This window comes from Bos mutus, chromosome 13 (assembly GCF_027580195.1).
Source record: "Bos mutus isolate GX-2022 chromosome 13, NWIPB_WYAK_1.1, whole genome shotgun sequence".
Lineage (NCBI taxonomy): Eukaryota > Metazoa > Chordata > Mammalia > Artiodactyla > Bovidae > Bos > Bos mutus.
Window position 1 is genome coordinate 56,459,486 of NC_091629.1, and position 25,102 is coordinate 56,484,587.

Genomic DNA, 25,102 nt, shown 5'->3' on the forward strand with positions numbered 1-25,102 from the left:
TTGTGGAGTTTAGTCGACACTTAAATCTGTTAAACTGGTTGCTGTCAACTGGGGAACAAGTATAGAGAAAGGCCAGGCCAGTGTTTCAGGGTAAAAAAAGAGGGAATGCAGTGGAAAAGATGGAGAAAAAGCAGTTGGTGAAGTAGGAGGAAAACCAGCAGATTCTAATGCCAAGTGGGAAGAGGGGGTCATATCCTCAGGACACTGAATGACATGAGAACAAAGAGTTCATCGCTGGCTCTGGCACGTGGAGGTTACTGGTCTATTCTTTTGGGGGCATGTTGGGATAACAGCCTCTTTGGAACGGCTCCAAGAGAGGAAAGGAAGAGGGAATATGAACTGAGTCCAGACAACTATTCCAAGGAGTTTAGCTGAAAAGGGAACTTATCAATGGGACAGTCTCTCAGGATGTAAGTCCCAGAGAGGGAACTATTACGGTCAGCGAGTATTCTGATGTACCCTACGCTTGGCCCTTGAGGTTACTATTATTTTCATTATTGTTTTCCTGTTCTAAGCAGTGCTCCTAAATGAAGGCTGCATCAGGGTCTTGTCATTGAAAAGAAATGACCTTGTTCTGGGCGTTATGTTTTGTCAACACAATATCCTGCCCATCTGTGTGTTGGTTCAACATTTCCATTTTCTTTAAAAATGAAAGGCTCTGATACTGTTCACTTGGGCTTTTCTTGGATAACTGCCCCCACCTACATCAAATCCTACAGAGAACCACCCCCCACCAAGGCCAATGGGCTCAGGTCCCTTTCTGATGAGCCCCCTTGGCCCCAGCTCCATAGATCCCCACACTGTGGTGAATTACAGAGGTCTGAGTGTGGCATGTGGTAGCCACACAGAAAGTTCCAGAAGAACAGGGGCCGTGTCAGGCCCTGTCAACTCCTTCATTCCCCAGAACACCCTGTATAACCTCCTTGAGAGATACCCTGTGAGTACCTGATTATTGCACCAGGCCATCATGCACCAGGGTGCCGCTGGGACCCTGCTTCCTGGTGATACCGACCAGGTTCTTGATCTTCACAACGATAGAAATTGACCAGAGACCAGGCAAGAAATTCAGACAGGGGCCCCTGTTGCAGCAGGGGGAGCAAGAACAAACAATAGATCCTCTTGCTTGCTCACTCCCTGAGTGGGGGACAAGCTTGTTCCTTGTATGGGTGAGAGTAGGGGTGTGTCTGGGGCTTTCGTGGTAGCTCAGTTGGTAAAGAATATGCCTGCAATGCAGGAGACCCCAATTCGATTCCTGGGTTGGCCAGATCCTCTGAAGAAGAGATAGGCTACTCACTGTAGTATCCTTGGGCTTCCCTGGTGGCTCAGACAGTAAAGAATCCACCTGAAATGCGGGAAACCTGGATTTGATCCCTGGGTTGGGAAGATCCCCTGGAGGAGGGCACGGCAACCCACTCCAGTATTCTTGCCTGGAGAATCCCCATGAACAGAGGAGTCTGGTGGGCTACAGTCCATGGAATCGCAAAGAATCGGATGTAAGGGGGCGACTAAGCACAGCACAGGGGTGTGTCCAAGGGTCAGGCCAAAAGAGTAGCTTTAGGTATCTTGCCCCCACCCTTAAGTGGTATTGAGTGAAGGAGGCATGCACAGCACCCTGCTCCTCAACAGTGGCAGTTGGATTTTTTGGTTTCTTTGTATCCTTTGGGTTCAGATATTTGCCCCATCTGCCCATGCACACAGTTATTTTTAGCCCCATACAGTTTCTTTGTATTTTGCTGCTAGAGGAGAGGTGTGTCCAGGTGCAAGCATTGCAGCACTGCAGCAAAGAGTGCCAGCTCCCAGTCCTGCTCTGGAGACAGCAGTCAGAACCTGGAGGGCCATCGGGAAGGACCCCAAAGTCCAAGTGTTCAGCAAAGACCAGGCCAGGCTGATCGAACCAGACACCCAGACCTGAAGCACCTGCAGGTTCTTGGGAGCCAAAGTGCTCCCAGGTCTCTGAACTTCATCTTCAGCCCCAGATGGTCTGTAGTGGGCCAGGGTAGGCCCCAGGGAACATATCTCCTCCCAGACAGGCCCCCTACACACACACACACAGATTTACTGATAAACACCAATACGAACACAATCCACAAAGACCACTGTCACACATATGTATTCATAGACACACACACATGGACACAACATGTTAACATGTATAGAGGTACACACTGCCGTGTCCACACACTACACTACACAGAGACTCATTGAAGCACATAGACACACAGACCAGTCACCAATGTACAGACGCACCGACAAAATCACACAAACGTGGTCACACTGCTGCACAAACACCTTGACACGCAGGGACACACTGATACACCAGATAGACAGACAGACACACATCTCTGCATGGAACACCTGCACACACACCCGCACCCCACATGCTCATGTGCATTCCAACAAGCCCCAGCATCACCCCAGCTTTCCTGCAGCTGTTGCTCACGCCCTTCTACCCACACCCCCCAGGGGGAGGCGATGTCCCCGAGGGAACAGAGGACTTCGGTCCCTTCTTAAGCCCTGCTGGCTCCCGCGTGACATCAACAGCTCCCTTGCCGCGGCCGGGAGTTCCAAGCTGAGTGCCGGGGCCGGGCCAGCGCCAGGCACAGACACTTCGGCCCTTGTTGGGAGAACAGAGAGGGCTTCTTGTCCACTGTCCACCCTCCGGCTCCCACCACGGCTTCTCCCAGCGGCCTCTCCGCAGGCTGTGCAGGTACGTGGGGCCGGGGAGGCAAGGGCCTGGCAGAGCGGCTGTCAGGGCCCGGCCAGGAGGGGTGTGGGCTGCAGGAGCACGGACTCGGGGCACTGGCTGAAGCCAGGCTATGCTCCGTATTTGGGCAGCTCTGCAGCTCGCCTTCTCAGAGCTCCATGGGGCTGGGCCTCCCAGAGCAGCCTGGACAGGTAAAATTCCCTCGCTTCCCCTGTGGTCACTTTCTCAGCTCCCGAGAAGACCAGGGGGTGGTTGCTCCAGGGCCCCCTTGTAAAGATGAGTGGTCTCTACAGCAGCCCGGGCCCCACTGCAGGCCAAAGCTGTGATCTCAGGAGGCGCAGTAGCCAGCAATCCCCAAGAGCAATCTCAGTTTCTGCTCTTGACTTTCCAGTCTAGGGTGGGGCTGTGGGGTCCTGGGCCTGCCAAGCCAGGGCCTGGACATGTAAGCGTCCTCCCCCTGCTCCTGGTAACACAGACTGTTGTTCACACTCTCCACTGTTTTATCTCAAACAGACACAGCCAGGGGCTTCCCAGCTGGCATTAGTGGTAAAGAACACGTCTGCCAATGCAGGAGATGTGAGAGATGTGAGTTCTATCCCCAGGTCAGGAAGATCCCCTGGAGGAGGGCATGGCAACCCACTCCAGTATTCTTGCCTAGACAGTTCCATGGACAGAGGAGCCTGGAGGGCTACAGTCCATAGGGTCGCAAAGAACCAGACACGACTGAAGTGTCTTAGCTCCTTGCTCATGGGTCTGTTCATGATTCTGGCCCAAGGTCCCCAAGGCAGCTGCCCCTCCAGGGACATTAGGCAGAAGTCCTTGTGGCTGAGACATGATAGTCAACACAGCACCCAACCCAGGGCTCTCTCTAGGGATCCAGGGTGGCAACATGCCTGTATAGGGTCCAGGGGAGCCCAGCCTGCCCCTCGCAAGCTGTGGGACCCTAGGCAAGTCCCTTTCAAGGCCTCAGGCTCCCCGCCTCTGAAATGGGAGGAAGAGTCCAGACTTTATGCCCTGCAAGAGTCCTTCCAGCCTTGGCCTTCCCAGACATCAGAGCTGCCTTGGCCATCCCCAGTGCTTGAAAAGACTCAGCCTGGGAAGGGCCACCCCTGACCATTCTCCCTCCTTCCCTCCTGAGATGTCTGACTAGAGAGGCTGGGCCCAGAGGACATCATTTCTTGTCCCAGACAGGGATTGCTGGCCTAGGGCAGGTGCAGGGAGTCAGGCAGGGGAGGACAGAGCAGCAATGCCTAACACCCTATACAGGCGACACTAATTCCCCAGCAGCACCTCCCTTATCCTGCTCCTCCTTGCGTCCCCAGAGCGTGCCTGATCATTGCTATAGCATGGACTCAAGCCCAGCTGGGACCCCCAGTCCGCAGGTAGGTGGGTCTTGGTTCCCCCAGCCACCACCATGGGGCTTCCTTCCTCCCAAGGCCGAGGAAACCCAGGGAGATCCTCGTCAGCCAGGTGAATGGTCCCAGTACTGGGATGCCCACCGATATCACTGTGAGCCCATGGAATCAGGCCATTTGCAGGGTAAAGAGAAAAGACACTTGGTCAAGAGCTTCAAAAAGTAAGTGAGGTGGAAAAATTATGGGATTGGCCCCAAGGCCACCTGTATTCTTGTGCCAGCGGGGCTGCCTGTAAGTCCTCCGACGGCTCTCTGCTGGGTCTCAGTTTTCTTACCTTCACATTTGGTACAACAGCCAGCGGCCTCCCAAGGCTATCATGAGAAGCAGGTGAGATGTGGATGGTTGGGTGGGTTGGTAGATGGATGGAAAGAAGGAAAGGAGAAAGGGACGCAGGAAAGAAGGCAGGCACACTAGCAGAGATGTTGGAAAAGGGAGCAGGGCTTGGGCCAGGGGGAAGGGAGGAGGCCAAGGAGTCGGGACCCTCTGATCTTAATCACCTCTTTTTTTAAATGTCTTTAGCCCCCGAGGGCCAACGGGAATATCAACCTGGGGCCTTCTGCCAACCCAAAGTGAGTTCCAGTCTCTCAATCCCTTTCTTGCCTGGCTCCCCTTGCCTTGGGAATACAACCCAAGTTCTCTGATTCAGCATCAAGACCCTCTGCCATCTGAGCCCAGGACCAGCCCCCAGCTTTATTTCCCACTGATTCCCCAGCCTCTTCTCATGCTGAGCCCTGTGGCTGGAATATCCCCCTGAAGCCTGAATTATTAGCAGCCCCCCACACTCCAGGCGCTTCTCTGTCTTTGGAGGCCAGAGTCCTTGCCTTCTATGTGGTTGTGTTTGTTTTTTTCCATTTCTTGCCCGTTTTTTACTCCATTGTGAGATCCTCAGAGGCAGGGGCCAGTCTGAGAAGACCCTCTTGGCTGGAAAAACATGGCCTTCTCCAGCTTCAAAGTTAAAGAGAAGCCCTGATTTGAACTAATGTACCCGGTTTCCCGAGCTGGCAAATGCTGACCCGTGTCCCTTCCTCTTGCCCCAGTGCCCGGCCCACGGACTTTGACTTCCTCAAAGTCATTGGCAAAGGAAACTATGGGAAGGTGAGTGACCTGCGAGCACGGGAAGCCTGGGTTTCCCCCCTTTCCGGCCCCTTCCACCCCCTGCTGTCACTCGCGTGTGCAAAGTGGGAGCTTACAACCTGCAGAATCATGGGCACACGGCTGGAACTGGAGGTCTGCACCACCATCAAGAAACCCAAAGCCCAGAGGAGTAGTCACCTGCGGGTTCTGCATTTGTCCTCCTGCTCAGGTCCTCCTGGCCAAGCACAAGTCCGACGGGATGTTCTACGCAGTGAAGGTGCTGCAGAAAAAGTCCATCTTAAAGAAGAAAGAGGTACCAGGGCTTGGGCCCAGGCATCTCCTCTTCTGCCTCTTGACCCCCAGCCTCAGGTGGCTTCCAATGATGGGTCCAACTCTGAGCATAGAGGTGGTCCAGGTCAGGGGGGCTGGGTGGGATGCTGGCCCCTCTCCAGGAAGGCAGGCTAACCGCCTCGCCTGGTGGGCCTGCAGGTGGCCCCGGCCCGGCCCTCTGCCTTCCCCTGAAGATCCAGGGCTCCATGGCGAACCAGTCTTCAGCCCTGTTAGTGCCAGCCTCCCCACCTGTGCAATGTGGGGGTCGCACTTCAGGCTCGCCAAAGGCCCTTCAGGCCACAGCCTTCCAGGAGTTCTAGATGCTTCCACTGATTTGAGTCTCTCTAATGCCAACTCCATGAGAAGGACAGAACAGGCCCCAAGGAAGGATGGAATGTTAAGTCAGAGGACTCAGGAGAGGGAACTAAGGTTAAAAAGGAGCTCACGGGGCAGGTCTTGGTGAAGGAGGCAGCCTCGAAGATAGGCTTTTGATGATCTGAAAAGAGGCGTCCAGGCAGGGGAACAGGAACAGAGGCCTGGATGTGCATAGTGCCTGCCTTCTTTTCTCTGAGAGCTTGTCCTTGGAACTCATCTATTCAGTCATCTTGCAGCTTTGTTGAGGCTTCCCTGGTGGCTCAGATGGTAAAGAATCTGCCTGCAATGCCAGGAGACTGGGTTCAATCCCTGGGTCAGGAAGATCCCCTGGAGAAGGGAATGGCAAGCCACTCCAGTATTCTTGAGTGGAGAATTCCATGGACAGAGGCACCCGAGAGGGCTATAGTCCGTGGGGTTTGGTGAAAGAATCAGAAAAGACTGAGCAACTAACACTTGCACTGGGGTGAGGGGGCAGGGAATTTGGACCCAGGGCTGGAGCTGCACCCAGCTGCGCTGGCGGGGGATGAGGTGGACCACTCGAGCCCTGAATGCTGGGCAAGGCCCCCCGGGCTTGGGCCTGAGGGCAGTGAGGAGCCATGGTGGGGATTTGAGCAGGGTGGGCGCGTGGGTGGTAACGCGACCCGTGTGTGTGTGTGTGTGTGTGTGTGTGTGTGTGTGCGCGTGCGCATGCGTGTGTGTGTGTTCGTAACTCTGCAGCAGAGCCACATCATGGCAGAGCGCAGCGTGCTCCTGAAGAATGTGCGCCACCCCTTCCTCGTGGGCCTGCGCTACTCCTTCCAGACACCCGAGAAGCTCTACTTCGTGCTGGACTATGTCAACGGGGGAGAGGTGGGTGACCCGAGCGCATCCCATGTACCCATGGTGCACCAGGTTCTGGAATGATCTCCCCTCATCCTTACCACAGACCCGTTTTGCAGCTGAAAAGACCAAGGCTCGGGGAGGTAACTCACTGGCTCAAGGCTACCCTGCATGCACTTGGCAGAGCCAGGATTTGAAGGCAGGTCTGTCTGACTCCCAGCCATTTTCATTTCTTGACTCCCACGCAAAGCTGCCCAGAATCCCTTCAGTGGACCTGGGAAAGGTCAACGTTGGAGGAGCTCTGTGGTCAGTGGTTCTAATTTTACCCATTTTACACCATAGACCACTGCATGGGAATGAGCAGTCTTTGTGGTTGTGATCTGGGGCCACCTGGTGACCCAGAAGCACAGCTGGGAAAAGCTGGGCTCCCTCCTCTGTCTCTCTGAGCAAGATGGCCCTTCTCAGTGACCCCAGATTTAACCTGTGTGACCTCATGCTCTTTAGCCTGATGCCAAGAGGGAAGTTTTGTGTCCTCCATCCCTAAATTCCCTGGTGGAGGTGTGAAGGACTTTTCTTTGCCAGTAAATTAGACAGAAGCAACTGGCCCAAGGGCAGGTCTAACCTGGGCTCAGTTTGACCATCATAATCATTTTATCACATGGGATAGAGGAAAAGCACATGTCTGACCCACTCAGGTTCAAATCATGGCTCTGCCAATTATAGTCCGTGACCTTGGGCAAGTCACCTGGCTGCTCTGATACTTCCAGTTTCCTTTTCCGTGAAACTGGCCTCCTACTTGAAACCTGGAAGGTAGTCAGGAAAATAAAAGAAAAGTAGAGGTGTATTAGGGTGCGGCTGGAGCCTGGCACACAGTAGGGGCTCCATTTTTGTTAATTCACCTTTCCTGCTGACGCTTTGCCAGCTCTGTAGGATGGCTGGCATGCCCTTCCTTGTATGATGGTGTTGTAGCTTTAAGAGGGGGTGACTTGCCCAGCTGCCTCCAACCCTGCATCTGTGGAGCTGGAGCCCCCCAGGAACCCTCTCACACACCTCCTCCCCCTCCAGCTCTTCTTCCACCTGCAGCGGGAGCGCCGGTTCCTGGAGCCCCGGGCCCGGTTCTACGCCGCCGAGGTGGCCAGCGCCATTGGCTACCTGCACTCCCTCAACATCATTTACAGGTGAGGCCTGCCTGTGGCACAGAGCCAGGCCTGGCCCTTCTGCCCCAACAGCCAGGGGGTGTGTGGATCCCTAGATCTGATGAAATCCCAGTGAACTTGGTCCTCTGCCTGAGGAGGAGGGCTGGCGTGGCTTCAACATCATAGTGCCCTTTTCTTTCAATGTCTGCAGGGACCTGAAACCAGAAAACATTCTCTTGGACTGCCAGGTTAGTGTGTGTGTGTGTGTGTGTGTGTGTGTGTGTGTGTGCATGCACATAGTTGCACGTGTGTGCTGTGTGCCCATGAATATATGTGCATGTGCATGCATTGTGCATGTGTGCATATGGCTAGGGACGCATTCAGGTGTATGTGTGCATGTGTGCCTATGACTGTGTACATGCATGTAAATGTTTGTTGTGTGTACATGGATGTGCATGTACTTGTGTTCATGAGTGTGTATACGAGGCCTGTGGTGGGGCAGGGGTAGTGTTACACAGAGGCTCGAGGATTTTGTAGTGCTTCCATGTCTTAGACTGAGTTCCCTGGAAATAGACTCTGGAATGGAGTGTAGGATGCCAAAGGTTATTGGGGAACATATTTAAGGGGTGACGGGCAGGTTTGGGCAGAGGAAGCAGCACATCTGCACTGCACACACTTGCTCTGCAGTTGCAAGTGAGACCTCAGCTGGTCTTCCAAGGGTAGGGTGCACCCCAGCTGGGATGGCTCTCTAGAACTGTTCCAAACTGAGGCAAGGATGCGGGCGTCTGCGCCACTGTACTGGCCAGTCATCTGATTGGGATTGCCCCTTGAGAGGGGCATGACTTTGGATGAGGGCACTGGTCCAGCATTGGGGATGGGCAGGACATCCTAAAGAGGGGATCTGGGCAGAGCCTGGCAGTATCCACTCACATCATGACCTCCACCAGCTACCCTCTTGCTCAGCCACAAAGTGTGTTCACTCTCTGTTCTCTGGGTACCCCCTACTCCATTAAGGGGGCTGCTGCCACCAGGCCCCTCCAGCAGGGACATTCTGGAACTGCTGGGTGTGGACGTGAGTTGGTGATGAGCTGAGGGCAGACAGTACGATGCCGTCTCCCCATCCCTGTGCTGTTCTTGGCATCCAAGTTAGAAGCATGGAGTGAGTGAAGCCTCCATCTCGGGCTTGTGCCAGGGACACAGACCCCACAGCCATGCCCCGGATGTGGCATCTGGGCTTTAGGGTTAGACCTGGTCATCCTTTTGGCTCAGATCACCCTCCCATGCCTGTCCTCCCTCCTCTACAGGGACACGTGGTGCTGACAGACTTTGGCCTCTGCAAGGAGGGTGTAGAACCCGAGGAGACCACATCCACGTTTTGTGGTACCCCCGAGGTAAGCTAAACCTCCTGGGAGGGGTGAGGCAGGAAATGGGTGAGACCATGGCTCCTGACTGGAGCCACCAGGTTACAGCAGAGGGGCTCACTCCTTCCCCCAAGCACTTCCCCTGAGCTGACTGCACACAGAGCCTTGGTTTCCTCATCTGTGTCATGGGCGGACCAGCTCTGGGGGCTTCTGGGACCTGGCTTGTGAACCTCTGCAACAGGGCTGTCTAACAGAAATAGAAACAGAAATGCAAATCATATATGCAGTTTTAAACTTTCCAGCAATCCACACTCACAAAGAAAAAGATGAAATCAATTTTAATAATGAATTTTATTTAACCCAACACATACAAAATAGTGAGTTTCCCAGGGGGCTTAGTGGTCAAGAATCCACCTGCCAGTGCAGGAAACACGGGTTCGAACCCTGGGTCGGGAAGATCCCCTGGAGGAGGAAATGGAAACCCACTCCAGTATTCTTGCCTGGAAAATCCCATGGATAGAGGAGCCTGGTGGGCTACAGTGCATGGGATAGCAAGAGTCGGACACGATATTGTAGAGCAATTGTCCTCCAATAATTGTATTTTATTCTATACTTCTCCATATTGTACAATTGTAATCTTTGATAATTTAAAACAAAACAAACAAAAAAACCAGCATGTGGGACTTCCCCAGTGGTCCAGTGGCTAAGACTGTGGGCTCCCAAAACAGTGGGCATGGGTTCGATCCCTGGTTAGGGAACTAGATCCCTTAGGGACCTAGTGCAGCCAAATGCACCCAATGCAGCCAAAAAAAAAAAAAAAAAAAACCAACATGTAAAAAAAAAAGTCAGACATGACTTGGTGACTAAACAACAGCAATACAAAATAGTATCATGCCAATATACAGTCAACATAAAATTGTTGAAATACTTTGTTTTATTTTTTCTAACTTAGCCTTTGATCCGGTATGCGTTTTACACTTACTGTCCCTCTCAGCTTAGCTCGGCCACATTTCAAATGTTTGGTAGTCACACGTGGCTAGTGGTTACTGTGTTAGATAGCACTGCCCTGCAGCGTGAAGTCTATGTGCATAGGAGGCCCTGGCCTGACCTGACAGTTAAGATCAAGTGTAAAGATACCGATCTCCCTCTTTCTTCCAGCCACTAAGAGCCTGGAGGGTTAAAATTTGTGAATCTCAGCAATCATTCATACATGTCTCTTTGTCCTGCCAAGGCCTCCCTGCAACTTTGGGGTAAAAGCCGTTCCTTAAACTTCTACCAGCGTTGAACCTTGGACCTTGAACCCAAAGGGGTTTCCAGCTGCTTGGATGGATGTCTGGGTCGGGGGTGGGGGTCTGAGGCTGCAGGGCTGGTGAGCCCACTCGAGCTGGCATGGCCCAAGACTTCAGCTTTTGTTTTTTTCCCATAAGCTTAAGAATCTGTGTCTCAGATTTCAGCTGAGCCTTCTCTGTTTGGGTTTAGGAGATAACCTCTCTAACCAGGAGTAGTTGTCTGTGTTTGGGTCTGGGAGGGTGTTCGCTGGACAGAACTGGCCTCCCAAAGCCCTGCCAGCCCAACCATCCCTTCCTTGGCTACTGCCAGGAGCAGATGGATCATGTAGGAGACATGTGGCTCTAACAGGTCATCTCTTCCATGACTCAGGCACTGCCGTGGTGCCGGGGAGCACAGACAAGAGACGCCACAGTTGCTCAGTTGTTCACAGTTGTTTAAGGGCCAGCACGTATATTAGCAGGTGTCTTTTTTATGTGTGTGTGGCTGCGCTGGTTCTTTGTTGCAGCATACGGGCTTTGTCTAGTTGCAGTGAGGGGGCTTCTCTTGCTGCAGCACACAGGCTCAGTTGCCCTGCAGCATGTAGGATCTTAGTTCCCCCACCAGGGATCAAACCCACGTCCTCTGCATTGGAAGGAGAACTCTTAGCCACTGGACCATCAAGAAAGTTCCTCGCCTATGTCCTTAACACAGCCCCTAGGGAGAGATTCTGCAGTTCCATTATGTGGGATAAGCACACCAGCATTCTTGGAGGTTCAGCGACCTGCTTGGGGACACACATTCAGTGGGACTCAGTTCAGTTCAGTTCAGTTCAGTCACTCAGTTGTGTCCGACTCTTTGCAACCCCATGAGGTGCAGCACGCCAGGCCTCCCTGTTCATCACCAACTCCCAGAGTCCAGCCAAACTCGTGTCCATTGAGTCAGTGATGCCATCCAACCATCTCATCCTCTGTCGTCCCCTTCTCCTCCGGCCCTCAATCTTTCCCAACATAAGGGTCTTTTCAAATGAGTCAGCTCTTCGCATCAGATGGCCAAAGTACTGGAGTTTCAGCTTCAACATCAGTCCTTCCAATTAACACCCAAGACTGGTCTCCTTTAGGATGGACTGGTTGGTTCTCCTTGCAGTCCAAGGGACTCTCAAGAGGACTCCCAACATCACAGTTCAAAACCATCAATTCTTCGGCGCTCAGCTTTCTTTACAGTCCAACTCTCACATCCATACATGACCACTGGAAAAACCATAGCCTTGACTTGACGGACCTTTGTTGGCAAAGTGATGTCTCTGCTTTTTAATATGGTGTCTAGGTTGGTCATGACTTTCCTTCCAAGGGGTAAGCGTCTTTTAATTTCATGGGACTAGGTCTGGGTAACTCCCTGCCCCTCTCCACACCCATGCAGTCTCAGCGTGGCTTGGTCTGTTAATGAGGCCTCTTTCCTTGGTGGTAGAGACCCCAGCCTAAGAGGTTCCCAAGCCCTTGGGTCTGCAGGAAGCACAATTCTGCCTAAGGTTCTCTACTTGTGCGAGGTGCAGATATATAGCATGCATTCAGCTGTCAGTAGGAACTCAAATGCCACCTCCTCTTTCCTGACTCCTTTCCATCCCTCCGTTACTAAGGTCACCTGTGCAAATATGGGCCACACTGACTTATACTTCATCTGTGAGTCTTCCAACTGCCCTGTGAGTATCCCCAGGGCTTTCCTAATTCCAAGACATCACTTGGATGCTTTTGAGCATATTAAAGGCACTCCCTTTGGGCAGACTAATTATAAAATGTTTCCTGTTTATTTATTTTGTATTTTATTTTATTTTTGGCTGCTGCTCATTACTGCGCATGGGCTTTCTCTAGTTGCAGCAAGCAGGGGCTACTCTTTGTTGTGGTGCTTGGGCTTCTCATTGGGGTGATTTCTCTTGTTGCAGAGCCCTGGCCCTAGGGCACATGGGCTCAGGAGTTGTGGCATACAGTTTTAGTTGCCCTGTGGCATGTAGGATCTTAGTTCCTGGACCAGGGATTGAACCTGTGTCTTCTGCACTGGCAGGTGAATTCTTAATCACTGGATCACCAGGGAAGCCCCAAGTTTTCCCTTTAAACATATGTGAGTCGCTGGATGGGGATTCCTAAGTGCAGCTAGTGGTAAAGAACCTGCCTGCCAATGCAGGAGACATAAGAGATGTGGTTTGATCCCTCGGTCAGGAAGATCTCCTGGAGAAGGAAATGGCAACCCACTCCAGTATTCTTGCCTGGAGAATCCCATGAACAGAGGAGCCTGGTGGGCTACAGTCCATAGGGTCGCAAAGAGTCAGACATGACTGAAGCAACTTAGCACACGTGCACACAAGTTGCCAGATACAGTCTTGTACTAGGGTTATGGTTTGGTGAGTTGATCACAGCCAGGCTTGCAACCCTCTTTACCCCTTTGGCTGGTGCTCTTGTGTGGTACACAACATATACATCTGTACAGGGCAGTCCAGCCAGATTTCCTCTACGTCCTCAGCACACTGGCAAAGGGTCCTGCACAAAGCAGGTCTTTGATGAACTGATGCTGAATGAACACATGCACAGTTAAGTAAATATCACAGCAGAATCAGCTGCTGGTGATCTTTTCCTCCAAGTACCTTGTTTACAAACGGGGAGATGGAAGCTGAGTGTCTTTCAAATAAGTGTGTTTTCTCTCAACAGTACTTGGCTCCAGAAGTGCTCCGTAAGGAGCCTTACGATCGGGCAGTGGATTGGTGGTGCTTGGGAGCGGTGCTCTACGAGATGCTACATGGCCTGGTGAGTGGGGTAGGGCTGATTCTGGAAGAGATGGGGGGTGGATCTCTCCCTTGTGTGGCCTCCTCAGGCTCCTCAAGTTGTTGAATGAGCCACCTCTTCTCTACAAGCTCAAAAAGGGTGATGCAAACATGAATACGAGGATAAAGTATATTTTTTTCCAATAAAGTCAGTTCCACACTTTATAATATACTATCTCATCTGTTACTCCTTTGGTGCCTCAAAACAGCCTTTGGATGCGGGCACTGCAGGAAATGAGGTTGTTCTTATTTTACTAAGAGGGAAACTTAGGCTCAAAGAGGTCACAGTCCTGGGAGGTGGTAGAACTAGCCCCTGGATCCAATCCTAGACTGCCTGTGCTTCTCATCTGAAAAATGACAATATGTCTCATAACCATCATAAGGCTGGAATAAAATGATGATGAGAAACTGTTAACTTTGCAAAATGCGAAGTTGGTGCACAAACTTGATTAAGAGACGTGGGATAGAGGGGGCACCTGGAGAGGTCCACAAGCCTCACGCTGGAGGAGAGAGACTTCTCAGCCTTCCCTGGAGCCTCTCCACTGTGCTGGACGCCCAGAGGTCTCTGTCTCTCTCCACTCTGCCATGTGAGCCATGGCACAAGACACAAGTCTGGCTGAATCCTTCCAGCTGCACCCCCGCTTTGCTCCAAGTGTCTCTGAGAACTGTGCCCACTTTAGCATGGATGATCCTCCCATCTCTCTGCCTCTCTCTCACCAGCCGCCCTTTTACAGCCAAGACGTATCCCAGATGTATGAGAATATTCTGCATCAGCCTCTACGGATTCCCGGGGGCCGGACGGTGGCTGCCTGCGACCTCCTGCAAGCCCTGCTCCACAAAGACCAGAGGCAGCGGCTGGGCTCCAAAACAGATTTTGTAGGTGACCTGCCAGCGGAGTGCTGGGCTCTCAGCCTCCTGCTGAGGCAGCCCAGAAGCAGTGTCACACATCTAGCAGTTCCCTAAAGCCAGGCACTGCTAGTTCACCCGTTCAGAGATTCACAGCTGCTGCTGTTTATTTCCTTCAATCTAACGCTTCTAGTCAACCAATATTTATGGAGCACCTACTATGTGCTGGGCTTTGAGCTAAATGCTAGGATTTGTTAGACTGGGTCTCTGCCCTTAAGTTTATGAGGGAAAGGTAGACGAACAAACATAAATTATTATAGAGTGTGACTATGCTAAGAGGCCAGACAGGAATGCAGGCAAGTCTTTACTGGGACTTGTGCGGTAGGATGAGGGAGCAGAAATAAGTAACACATGCCCTTGTTGGCTCTCCAAGGAGGGCGGACTGATTCATTATATGGGGTGAGGGTAAGGGCAGATCTAGGGGTCAGGCAGAAGTGGCTTAGGTGGTCTGCCCACCCCCTTGGTGGTGTTGTGTGCAGGGTTCACGCACAGTACCCTGCTTTTTCTCCCAGCACCCCAGAAGGGGCAGTTGGTTTTTGGCTTTTTTGTATCTTACAGCTCTTAATTTGTCCCAACTGCGCATGCGTGCAGTTCTTTTTCATCCCTTATCGTTTCTTTGTATTCTGTTGCTGGATGAGACAGTTCTCTGGGTGTCTGTCTAAGTTCAAGTGGAGACACTCCGGTAAAGGGTCCCAGGTTCCGGCCTGTTTCAGAAAGACATGAACTATGAGCAGAGATAGACAATAATGGGGGAAATTCACACTGGCGCGGTCAGGGAGGTCCTCTATGAGGAGGTGACAAGTGAGCTGAGATTTGAAGGATGGGAAAGAACTGGGAGGAGGCATCCCAGACACAGGGCACAGCGTGTGCAAAAGTCCTGCAGGAGGAGCAAGGCAGAGAGAGATAATTAGATGACTGATTAATCAGTATATGCTGAGCAGGAGAGTGGAGGCTCCCCGTTAAGTTTTGACAAATTCCTCTGGCTTCTGTACAGAGAGCAAACTAAACTGCTTTTCACAAATATCTGAGCACTTCCCCCTTGCCAGGACCCAGGCTGGACATCTGAATAGAGAGATGAAGAATTCACAGTCTGTTCTCCAAATAAGTTCATGGCTTAAAAAAAAAATAGAGCAAAATTTAAAAAATAATCATACATTCTCTACTCAACAAAAGATCATTTGGATTTATAAGAAGATCACAGTACTTTTCTCCATAGAAGTTTGTTCTAGCGAAGTAGTTGGGATTGCATGAACTGTGAGACAGACTGCCTGGATTCAGATCCTTTCTCCACCAAGCACTAGAGGCAGGATAAATGGCTTAAGCTCTCTTTGTTGTTGTTTAGTTGGTAAGTCACCTTCAAGTCTTTTGCAACCCCAGAGAATGTAGCCTGCCAGGCTCCTCTGCCCGTGGAATTTCCCAAGCAAGAATGCTGGAGTGGATTGCCATTCCCTTCTCCAGGGGATCTCTCATGTCTCCTTCTTGGCAGGCAGATTCTTTACTGTTTGAGCCTCCCGGGAAGCCCCTGCTTTCACGTTTCTTCCCATGTATAGTAACAGCACCCAGTTCGTAGCTCTTATGAAGGTCAAATAACATAAGCAAACACTTAGGCTAGTGCCTGCCATGTAGAAAGTGCTTTTTAAGTGTACAAACTATCCTATATGCCAGATACCGTGAAGTTTAACAACATTTAAGGCTTTTGCCTACCCATCCCTGGACAGTTTAAAGAAAAGGCTTTCATGAAGACAGGTCCCTCCTTCCCAGAGGAAATTTGCATCCTAAAAAAATGTGATTTTTAAAATAAGGTGTACTTTCCCATAGATCAAGATTCAAAGGATATTCAGAAAAAGTCCCTTCAGCTACCTAGTTTTTAAAATTTTGAGGTAACAAGCGTTACCAGTTTTGTGGGTGTTCTAGAAATAGTTTGGATCTGGCTTGTTAACAATTCCTCAGGGAGTTCAGATACACAGAGTTAGAGAATCATTCTTTGAGAGACATAGAGAGAGGGAGGGCTCTGCTGGAAAAGGCGGAAGTTTTTGTCAACATTAGTTTGGATTAGGAAAGAAGAGATGAATCATGCCCAAGGCTGAATCCTTAATTCTGGATCTTTGCGAAACTGCAGCTTTTCTTGGGGCTTTATTTCTCAAATCTTCCTTAGTGAGTTGATTTCGTCTATTTCTCTGTCTAGAATTCTGGAAGAGGGATCTCCCTGGTGGCCCAATGGTTGGGACTTCCTCTTCCAATGCAGGGAATGTGGGCTCAGTCTCTGGTTGGGGAGCTGACATCCCACATTCCCTGCAGCCAAAAAAACCAAAACATAAAACAGAAGTAATATTGTAATAAATTCAATAAAGACTTTAAAAAAAAGAGTGTATTTAAAAAAAAAAGAATTCTGGAAGAGTCCGGATGCACTGAGAGAGTGGAGTAAGATTCCCCAGGACCCTCCAAGAGCAGGGTCTGCTCTCTTTCTCACTGACATACCTCTACAGCCTAGTACGGCACAGGGTAGGTGCTCTATAAATAGCTGTGGAATAAACAGATGCTACAGGGAAAAGGTCTGGGCTTGAGATAATGGCCAAGGGGAGAGGTCTTATTGCAGACACTCCTTTGTTCCAGGAAACCAGCCAGCAAGTTACCTTCCTAGTAAAGATTTTGGGGCTAGACAACCGGTTGCCAATACAGTTGGAGCTCCGAGGCATGTGGGGTGGGGTGGGAGCGCCAGTGGAGAGGACTGCTACTGATCACCTTCTTCCCACAGCTTGAGATAAAGAGCCATGTGTTCTTCAGCCCCATAAACTGGGATGACTTGTACCACAAGAGGCTGACTCCACCCTTCAACCCAAATGTGGTAAGAGGCCATCACGTTCTGGCTTCTGGGTTCCCAGGACTGGTGGAAGCTTGGAGGGTACCTGGGGAGGGTATCCTGGCCTGGCCTCTTCCTACAGATGGGAGAACCGAGGGTCCAAGAAGCTCAGTGATTTGTTCAAGGCTACCCTGTAAGCCAGAGGCAGAATTGGGTCCGGAACCCGGAAGTCCTGACTGCCAGTTCAGCTCTTTATGAGGAGCCAGGTTGCCTCCCTTTACTTTCAATACCAATAACCCTCATGGCAAAGCGCTTTACAGCTTTTAAAGTGTTCTGTGTCATGGAGCACACCCAGACAGAGCAGAGTCCTGTGACGATTTTTTTTCCTATGTTTAGCTTTCCTCCTGGTAATAAATGACATGTATTTATTGTAGAAAGTGTGTAAAACAGAGACATTTAAATCATCACGGAGAGGGACTTCCTTGGCAGTCCACTGGTTAAGACTTTAAGCTTCCGCTGCAGCAGGCACAGGTCTGATCCCTGGTCAGGGAACTTAAGATCCTGTGTGCTGCACAGCACGACCAAGAAATAAAATAAATTTAAAGCATTAAGAAGAAAGAGCGTATTATCTCACCACCCAAGAGAAAGCACGCACCACTGGCATGTTTCAGATATTTTTTTCTGTTTTTTATGTAGGTCATAGTTCATACACAGATACAGATATCATCTCCCCCAACAGAGATCATAATTCATGTATATAGATAGATCTCATCTCCTCCCTCTTTTTGCTAAAACTATGTCATCATTTTCCTAAGTCACAGAAGACTATGATTTTAAGTGGCTGTATAATATTTCAACCCTATGTCGGTAACATAATTTATTCCACCATGTTCCTAATGGTGAACTTTAGGTTATTACCATTTTTTCTTTATCATAATGGATTAATAACTTTAAGTTCATGTCTTTGTCCAGTTATTTTTTAATTAAATTTTTAATTGGAGTATAGTTGATTTATAATGTTAGGCTAGTTTCTGCTGTAAAGTGAAACAGTCATACATAGATCCACTCTCTTCTAGACTCCATTCCCATATAGGTCATTACAGAGCACCGAATAAAGTTCCCTGGGCTGTACAGTAGGTTCTTATTAGTTACCTTTCATATAATAGTGTGTCTATGTCAATCCCAGTCTCCTAATTTATCCCTCCCCTGTTCCCCTTGGTAACCAAAAGTTTGTTTTCTATGTCTGTGAGTCTTTTCTGTTTTGTAAATAAGTTCATTTCTATCATTTTTTTAGATTGCACATATAAGTGATACCATATATTTGTCTTTCTGACTTCACTCAGTATGACAATCTCGAGGTCCATCATGTTGCTGCAAATTGTCCAGAGTTCCGATTATTTCAGGATGGATTCCAGATGGGGAATTACCAAGTCAAAGAATGTGAATATATTTTATTTTTTATTGTTGAGGTATAGTTAGTTGGGGCTTCCCTCATTGCTTGGTTGGTAAAGAATCTGCCTGAAATGCAGGAATCCCAGGTTCGATTCCTGGGTTGGGAAGATCCTCTGGAGAAGGAAATGGCAACCCACTCCAGTATTCTTGTCTGGAGAATCCCATGGACAGAGGAGCCTGGCGGAATCACAAGAGTTGGACACGACTTAGTGACTAAACCACCTCCACCACCACAGTTAGTTGACTTGCAGTATTATTTTAGTTTCAGGTGTACAGCATAGTAATTCGATATTTGTACATATTATACTCCATACAGAGTTACTATAAACTATTCACTATGTTCCCTGTGCTGTCCATTACATCCTTGTAACTTATTTTATACCTAGTGGTTTGTACGTCTTAATCCCCTTCACCTGTTTTGCCCTTCCTCCCGCCCCTCTCCTCTCTGGTAACCACTCATTTGTTCTCTGAATCTGTTGTGCACATTTTTAGGTTCTTGATTCATACTTTCATCATGTCACAATCTACCGGCAGCATATTGAGGGTTGATGTAGAGCAGGCAGGGGGCCAGGCAGGTAGAGGAATTGGTAAATGGTTACTGGACCTTGTGGAACATGATGACTAGTGTAAATGCATGAAAAAATGACACTTAAAGAAGGATGCCCCTGGAGCACTCAGAGGGGAGATCTAACAGCTCTCTCAGGGCTCTGGGCTCCTTTGGCAGCTCTGACCCAGTGTTCCCTTCTCATCGTTGGCTTATATTCACAGGCAGGACCTGCTGACTTGAAACACTTTGACCCAGAGTTCACGCAAGAAGCTGTGTCAAAGTCCATTGGCTGCACTCCTGACACCATGGCGAGCAGCTCTGGGGCCTCAAGTGCCTTCCTAGGATTCTCCTATGCGCCGGATGATGATGCCATCTTGGATTGCTAGAAGAGAAGCTCCCGTGAAACCACCAAAGCCAGCCTGAAATCTGTAAGGAATTACCTTCAGCTGTTGGTCACAGAAGCCCAAACTAACAATGGCTTAAATAAGATTTCCGCCCACCTCCCCCCACCCCCACCCGCCCGCCAGCACATAAAAGAAGGATGGTGTTAGGTGATCCAGAGCTGGTACGACAGGTCATCAGAGGCTTTCTGTATTTCCACTCTGTCATTCTTGGCAAGTGGCTTCTACTATTAGGATTATTATATTATCCTAAGATGGTACTGGAGCTCTAGCTACTGTTTCTGGGTCCTGGGCAGAAAAAAAAGGAGGAAAGAGCAAAAGGGCACCTTTACAGAGCTTCCCGAGAAGCCCCACCCAATGACTTCTGCTTGCATCTCACTAGCCAGCCACCTTACCTGCACTGGAGGATGGGATATATGTCCAATTAACTGGGCACATGACTCCCCACAATAACGCAGGGGTTCTGACACTAAGGGAGAAGGGAAAATGTTGGGTAGGCAACCAGCACCTCTTAACCAGAGGATCTCTTGGTGTTTGGATTTTGATCTCAATGTGTAAAATGACCAAGGTGCAACAAGCCTATAAGGTATCACCCAACATCCACTTTTTTTCCTATGTCAATGATGTCTTTCTTTGGGTGGGTGGTATTGCACATTTATTAGGTTTGTCTGCCTGGCATCTGAACCCCGGCCTATTCCCCTGGCATCTATTCCCTGGTCAGGGAATCTCCTATTTTATGAGCCATGATGGGAGGCAATTCACTTCCTCCAGTTAACCGTAGCTGAAAATGCTAGACACTAACTTTCCCAGCCTCCCCTGGAGCTCGGGCCAGGCATGTGGCCTCAGGATGCACCTGTTATCAGATTTTTGGCTCAAGGAAGGAACTGGGAGCTCTCTTTCATGTGGCTGCTGTGATAACAAAGCCCACAAGACTGAGTTCCTGGTGTAGAAGTGGCAGCGATGCTCTTATTGGCAGCACCAGTTCCCTTATCACATCCGTGCTGCAGTGTCATCCCTGGGAATCCTGGGTTCTCCCTCTCTAGTTTTCCCAATGATTTTGAGAGCTTCTGATACTGTTAATCACTCCTCCTTTTGCTTAACCCATTTTTGACCAGAGACGTGTTAGTATATCTTTTGTCACCTGCGTGTTATTAATAGGAGATGTATCAGTATCAGTTACAAAACAAATCGCCAGCCACAGGTGTTAGTTTCTGCAAAAATCCTGTGGTCAATAGAGTTAACTGCTCAAACTCAGCTTCAGAACACCTGCCTACACTGATGCAGTTTCTGTGCTAGACTTCTTCATGTCTGTTACCAGCTTTCATCCAAATGACCCTAAGGTAGGAATCTCCTTTTTACCCATGAAGAAACACAGAGAAGCTGTACCTTTCCTAGAGGTCACAGAGCTAATAAGGGCCAGGTCACAGAGCTAATAAGGGCCAGGTCACAGAGCTAATAAGGGCCAGAGTTGGGACTTGGAGCCCTATAAACTTACTCTGGGGCTCTCACATGTAACCTTTGTGCTGGTCTGCCTCTCACTCTGGCTGTTAGGTCCAAGCAGAGTAGCTGTCAAAATCTCTAAGCAGAGCCAAGCCAGGAACTGGCTGGAAGAAGCCAGGTAATGGGAAACGGGGTCTTCCAAGAGGAGGCATTCAATTGGATGCTCACGGTCTGAGCCTGGCTGCCAAGTTAATTCTCTGTTCCCTTTTCTGTCTCAGATGGAGAAGAATCTGCCTGCAATGCAGATCTGGGTTTGATCCCTGGGTTGGGAAGATCCCCTGGAGAAGGGAATGGCTACCCACTCCAGTATTCTTGCCTGGAGAATTCCATGGACAGAGGAGCCTAGCGGGTACAGTCCATGCAGTTGCAGAGTCAGGTAGCATGGAGCACCTAACACTTTTTACACACCTCTACCTCATATACCTCTGTATGCTTGTCAAGTCTAGGGCCATAGGGAGCCCAGGCAGGGTCTGTACAGGCCTAGTGATTAGCCATTTCTAAAAGCAATTCTGACCGGACAGAATGTGAGCATATAACACACACGAGTCCAGGACACTCCGCACTTGTTTGATGGATTTTATACTGCCTTATTTCGGTGAAGAAATCTTTTCACTGTAGTTCATCACCTGCTTCAGGGTGGTCCTATTAGCTGGGGACAAGAGGAGAACTTTCATTCTTTTCAACATCAGTGTGTGCTAGTGATTTTATTGGCTTTTCCTTTTAACTCAGTCCCACTCTTTGCCTTACATTTTTGTTTGCCCAGCGCCCTGCCCCAGGAATTATGGAGGATGAAGCTGGAAGACCATGGAAAACACATCGATGACACCACAATGACCTACTGGGAATCAAATCTGGGTCAAGGAGAGCTAGTTACCCTTTGACATGTGCTGAGAATTCTGAAAGAAACATTCTGATTTGATTTACATCTTAAGAGTGTCTGCTAAGAGACAAGTGTCGAACGTGATGAGAGAGAGGCCCAAATTCCCCCAACTTCCCAGAGCCAAAAGCAAGAGCGCTAATCATCAGAAATGGAAATAGTATTGTCAAAGTACACAACTTGCTATGAGTTGTGAAACACCCAAAGGTTCTATCTGTTCTAAGACTGCAAAATCACAAAATGTTCACCAGGAGAGAAAATAAAAATGAAAAAATTATGAATATTCATTAAAAATGAATATCTGTTTAATATCAGATTTGTTCACACCTGTTTATTGAGCACAGAGCTTCATATGCATTATCTACCATATGCATTACGCCAGTATTTAGAAATTATTAATCTCATTTTACAGATAAACACTCACTCAGAGATAGTAAGCGACTTGCCCAAGGTCACCTAGCTGTACGAGGCACAGCCAGGAATTGAACTTGGAAGCCGCTGATTCTCGTGCCCTTGCTCTCTCTACAGTCTCCAGTAGAGCGCGCAGTTCTTCGGGCACGTACTTTTTTTGTTTTCTAGCGAACACTGACTGCAAACAGGATTTACGCAATTTTGTACCGAAAGACAGCATCCTCAGGAAGAGAAATCACAAGCACCCTCTTCTCTACTCTTTAACTTTGTAGGGACAGTAGCTGAGAAAAGGCAACAAGAAAGAGTGTGTGTGTGTTTTAAGACCCTAAAACTCTGCACCTGCTGAAGACTGTAACAAAAATCTTTAAGTCTCTGCATTCATCAGTTTGAGCCAGCGAGACAGGTGCATTGCACACACATCCATGCTCCCTCAGGCAGCCACCAAGTGCTCCCCTGGGGAGAAGCCTGGCCCGTTTGTGGTCACCGCCCTCTAGTTTCTCATTTTCGCGACGGCTCTTTCCAAACGCAATTCCTTCGGCTCAAAAGCCCTTCTCCAGCCATGGCCTTAATGATCTATTCTTTTTTCTCTTCTCTGCTCAACGAGGATGCCTGTCTACCCAGCTCCAGCCCCTCAGAGCTCCCTCAAAACGGTCTATATTTTTTATTTTTAAATTTGTTTTGGCTGCAGAGGATCTTAGTTTCCGCCAATGGGGATCTTTCATTGCGGCTTGCAGGCTCAGTTGCTGCCTGGTAAGTGCGAACTTAGCTCCCCTACCAGGGATCAAACCTGCCTCCCCTCCCTTGCAAGGAGGATTCTTAACCAATGGATCACTAGAGAAGTCCTATATTTTTTATTTTTTGGTTGGATTGACAAGGTCCAACATCCCTAAAGGATCACCTCCCCATCCTGAGTCTGGCACTGTGGCGCTCATAGATGCGGGGCTTATCAAACAGAAAGAACTAAGTCGTATTCCCGTTCTCATCATTAAACCTGCCCGCCCTGCAGCTGGATGTCCCCTCCGGTCTCCCAGGAGACAGAAACTCTCATATAAAACAGCGCCGACCCGCCAGTCCCGCGTTCCCAGTACCGCGACCCTTACTGAAGCTCGCTGGAGCAAACCTCCGCCCTCTGGCGGGCCGCCGCTCTGCGCCTGCGCCCTTGGGATGTAGGCTAGGCTTTCCGCACTCCCCGCCGGAAGACTCCACTAGCCTCGTCAGTCCAGGTGGAGCGAAGTTTCGGCCCTTGGTGGGAGGGGCGGGGCGGGGGAGTCTCTCATTTTTCAGTTAAGTTCAGTCGCTCAGTCGTGTCCGACTCTTTGCAACCCCATGGACTGCAGCACACCAGGCCTCCCTGTCCATCACCAACTCCTGAAGTTTACTCAAACTCGTGTCCATTGAGTCGGTGATGCCATCCAACCATCTCATCCTCTGTCGTCCCCTTCTCCTCCTGCCCCCAATCCCTCCCAGCATCAGAGTCTTTTCCAATGAGTCAACTCTTCACATGAGCTGGCCAAAGTACTGGAGTTTCAGCTTTAGCATCATTCCTTCCAAAGAACACCCAGGACTGATCTCCTTTAGAATGGACTGGTTGGATCTCCTTGCAGTCCAAGGGACTCTCAAGAGTCTTCTCCAACACCACAGTTCAAAAGTATCAATTCTTTGGCGCTCAGCTTTCTTTACAGTCCAACTCTCAGCCTTCCTCAGCGATCAATGCAAAGAAATAGAGGAAAACAACAGAATGGGAAAGACTAGAGATCTTGTCAACAAAATTAGAGATACCAAGGGAACATTTCATGCAAAGATGGGCTCGATAAAGGACAGAAATGGTATGGACCTAACAGAAGCAGAAGATATTAAGAAGAGGTGGTAAGAATACACAGAAGAACTATACAAAAAAGATCTTCACGACCCAGATAATCACGATGGTGTGATCACTGACCTAGAGCCAGACATCCTGGAATGTAAAGTCAAGTGGGCCTTAGAAAGCATCACTACGAACAAAGCTAGTGGAGGTGATGGAATTCCAGTTGAGCTCTTTCAAATTCTGAAAGATGATGCTGTGGAAGTGCTGCACTCAATATGCCAGCAAATTTGGAAAACTCAGCAGTGGCCACAGGACTGGAAAAAGTCAGTTTTCATTCCAATCCCAAAGAAAGGCAATGCCAAAGAATGCTCAAACTACCACACAATTGCATTCATCTCACACGCTAGTAAAGTAATGCTCAAATTCTCCAAGCCAGGCTTCAGCAATACATAAATGAACTTCCAGATATTCAAGCTGGTTTTCGAAAAGGCAGAGGAACCAGAGATCAAATTGCCAACATCCGCTGGATCATGGAAAAAGCAAGAGAGTTCCAGAAAAACATCTATTTCTGCTTTATTGACTATGCCAAAGCCTTTGACTGTGTGGATCACAATAAACTGTGGAAAATTCTTCAAGAGATGGGAATACCAAACCACTTGACTTGCCTTGCAGTCCCAAGGGACTCTCAAAGAGTCTTCTTCAGCACTACAGTTAAAAAGCATCAATTCTTCGGCGCTCAGCTTCCTTTATGGTCTAACTCTCACATCCATACGTGACTACTGGAAAAACCATAGCTTTGACTAGACGGACCTTTGTTGGCAAAGTGATGTCTCTGCTTTATAATATGCTGTCTAGGTTGGTCATAATTTTTCTTCCAAGGAGCAAGCATCTTTTTAATTTCATGGCTACAGTCACCACCTGCAGTGATTTTGGAGCCCCCCCAAAATAAAGTCTGTCACTGTTTCTACTGTTTCCCCATCTATTTGCCATGAAGTGTTGGAACTAGATGCCATGATCTTAGTCGTTTTTATAAGCCCTTACTGAAACTAGATATTAAAGGAGAAAATCCAGTGAGTTTGTCTTTGGCCTAAAGTTAATCCACGTTCTGTCTG

The 25,102-nt window shown here is 49.3% G+C and overlaps 1 protein-coding gene across 1 annotated transcript; it reads left to right on the forward strand.

The window, feature by feature from the left end:
* Positions 1 to 4,035: 4,035 nt before the first annotated feature.
* On the forward strand, positions 4,036 to 24,583 carry SGK2 (serum/glucocorticoid regulated kinase 2). The gene is made up of 13 exons (XM_005909731.3): positions 4,036 to 4,086; positions 4,639 to 4,688; positions 5,157 to 5,214; positions 5,423 to 5,506; positions 6,616 to 6,747; positions 7,783 to 7,895; positions 8,065 to 8,101; positions 9,158 to 9,244; positions 13,180 to 13,275; positions 14,013 to 14,168; positions 16,954 to 17,043; positions 19,219 to 19,425; positions 21,662 to 24,583. The coding sequence occupies exons 1-12, from the start codon at positions 4,051 to 4,053 to the stop codon at positions 19,381 to 19,383; spliced, it is 1,104 nt and encodes a 367-aa protein (XP_005909793.1). The 5' UTR covers positions 4,036 to 4,050; the 3' UTR covers positions 19,384 to 19,425; positions 21,662 to 24,583.
* The last annotated feature ends 519 nt before the right edge of the window (positions 24,584 to 25,102 follow it).

Bases quoted from the DNA above. Each gene is read 5' to 3' on its own strand.
- SGK2 (XM_005909731.3), top strand. From the start codon at position 4,051: ATGGACTCAAGCCCAGCTGGGACCCCCAGTCCGCAG. The intron at 4,689-5,156 runs GTGAGTTCCAGT...CTCTTGCCCCAG, and splicing joins GGGCCTTCTGCCAACCCAAA to TGCCCGGCCCACGGACTTTG. The intron at 7,896-8,064 runs GTGAGGCCTGCC...CAATGTCTGCAG, and splicing joins TCCCTCAACATCATTTACAG to GGACCTGAAACCAGAAAACA.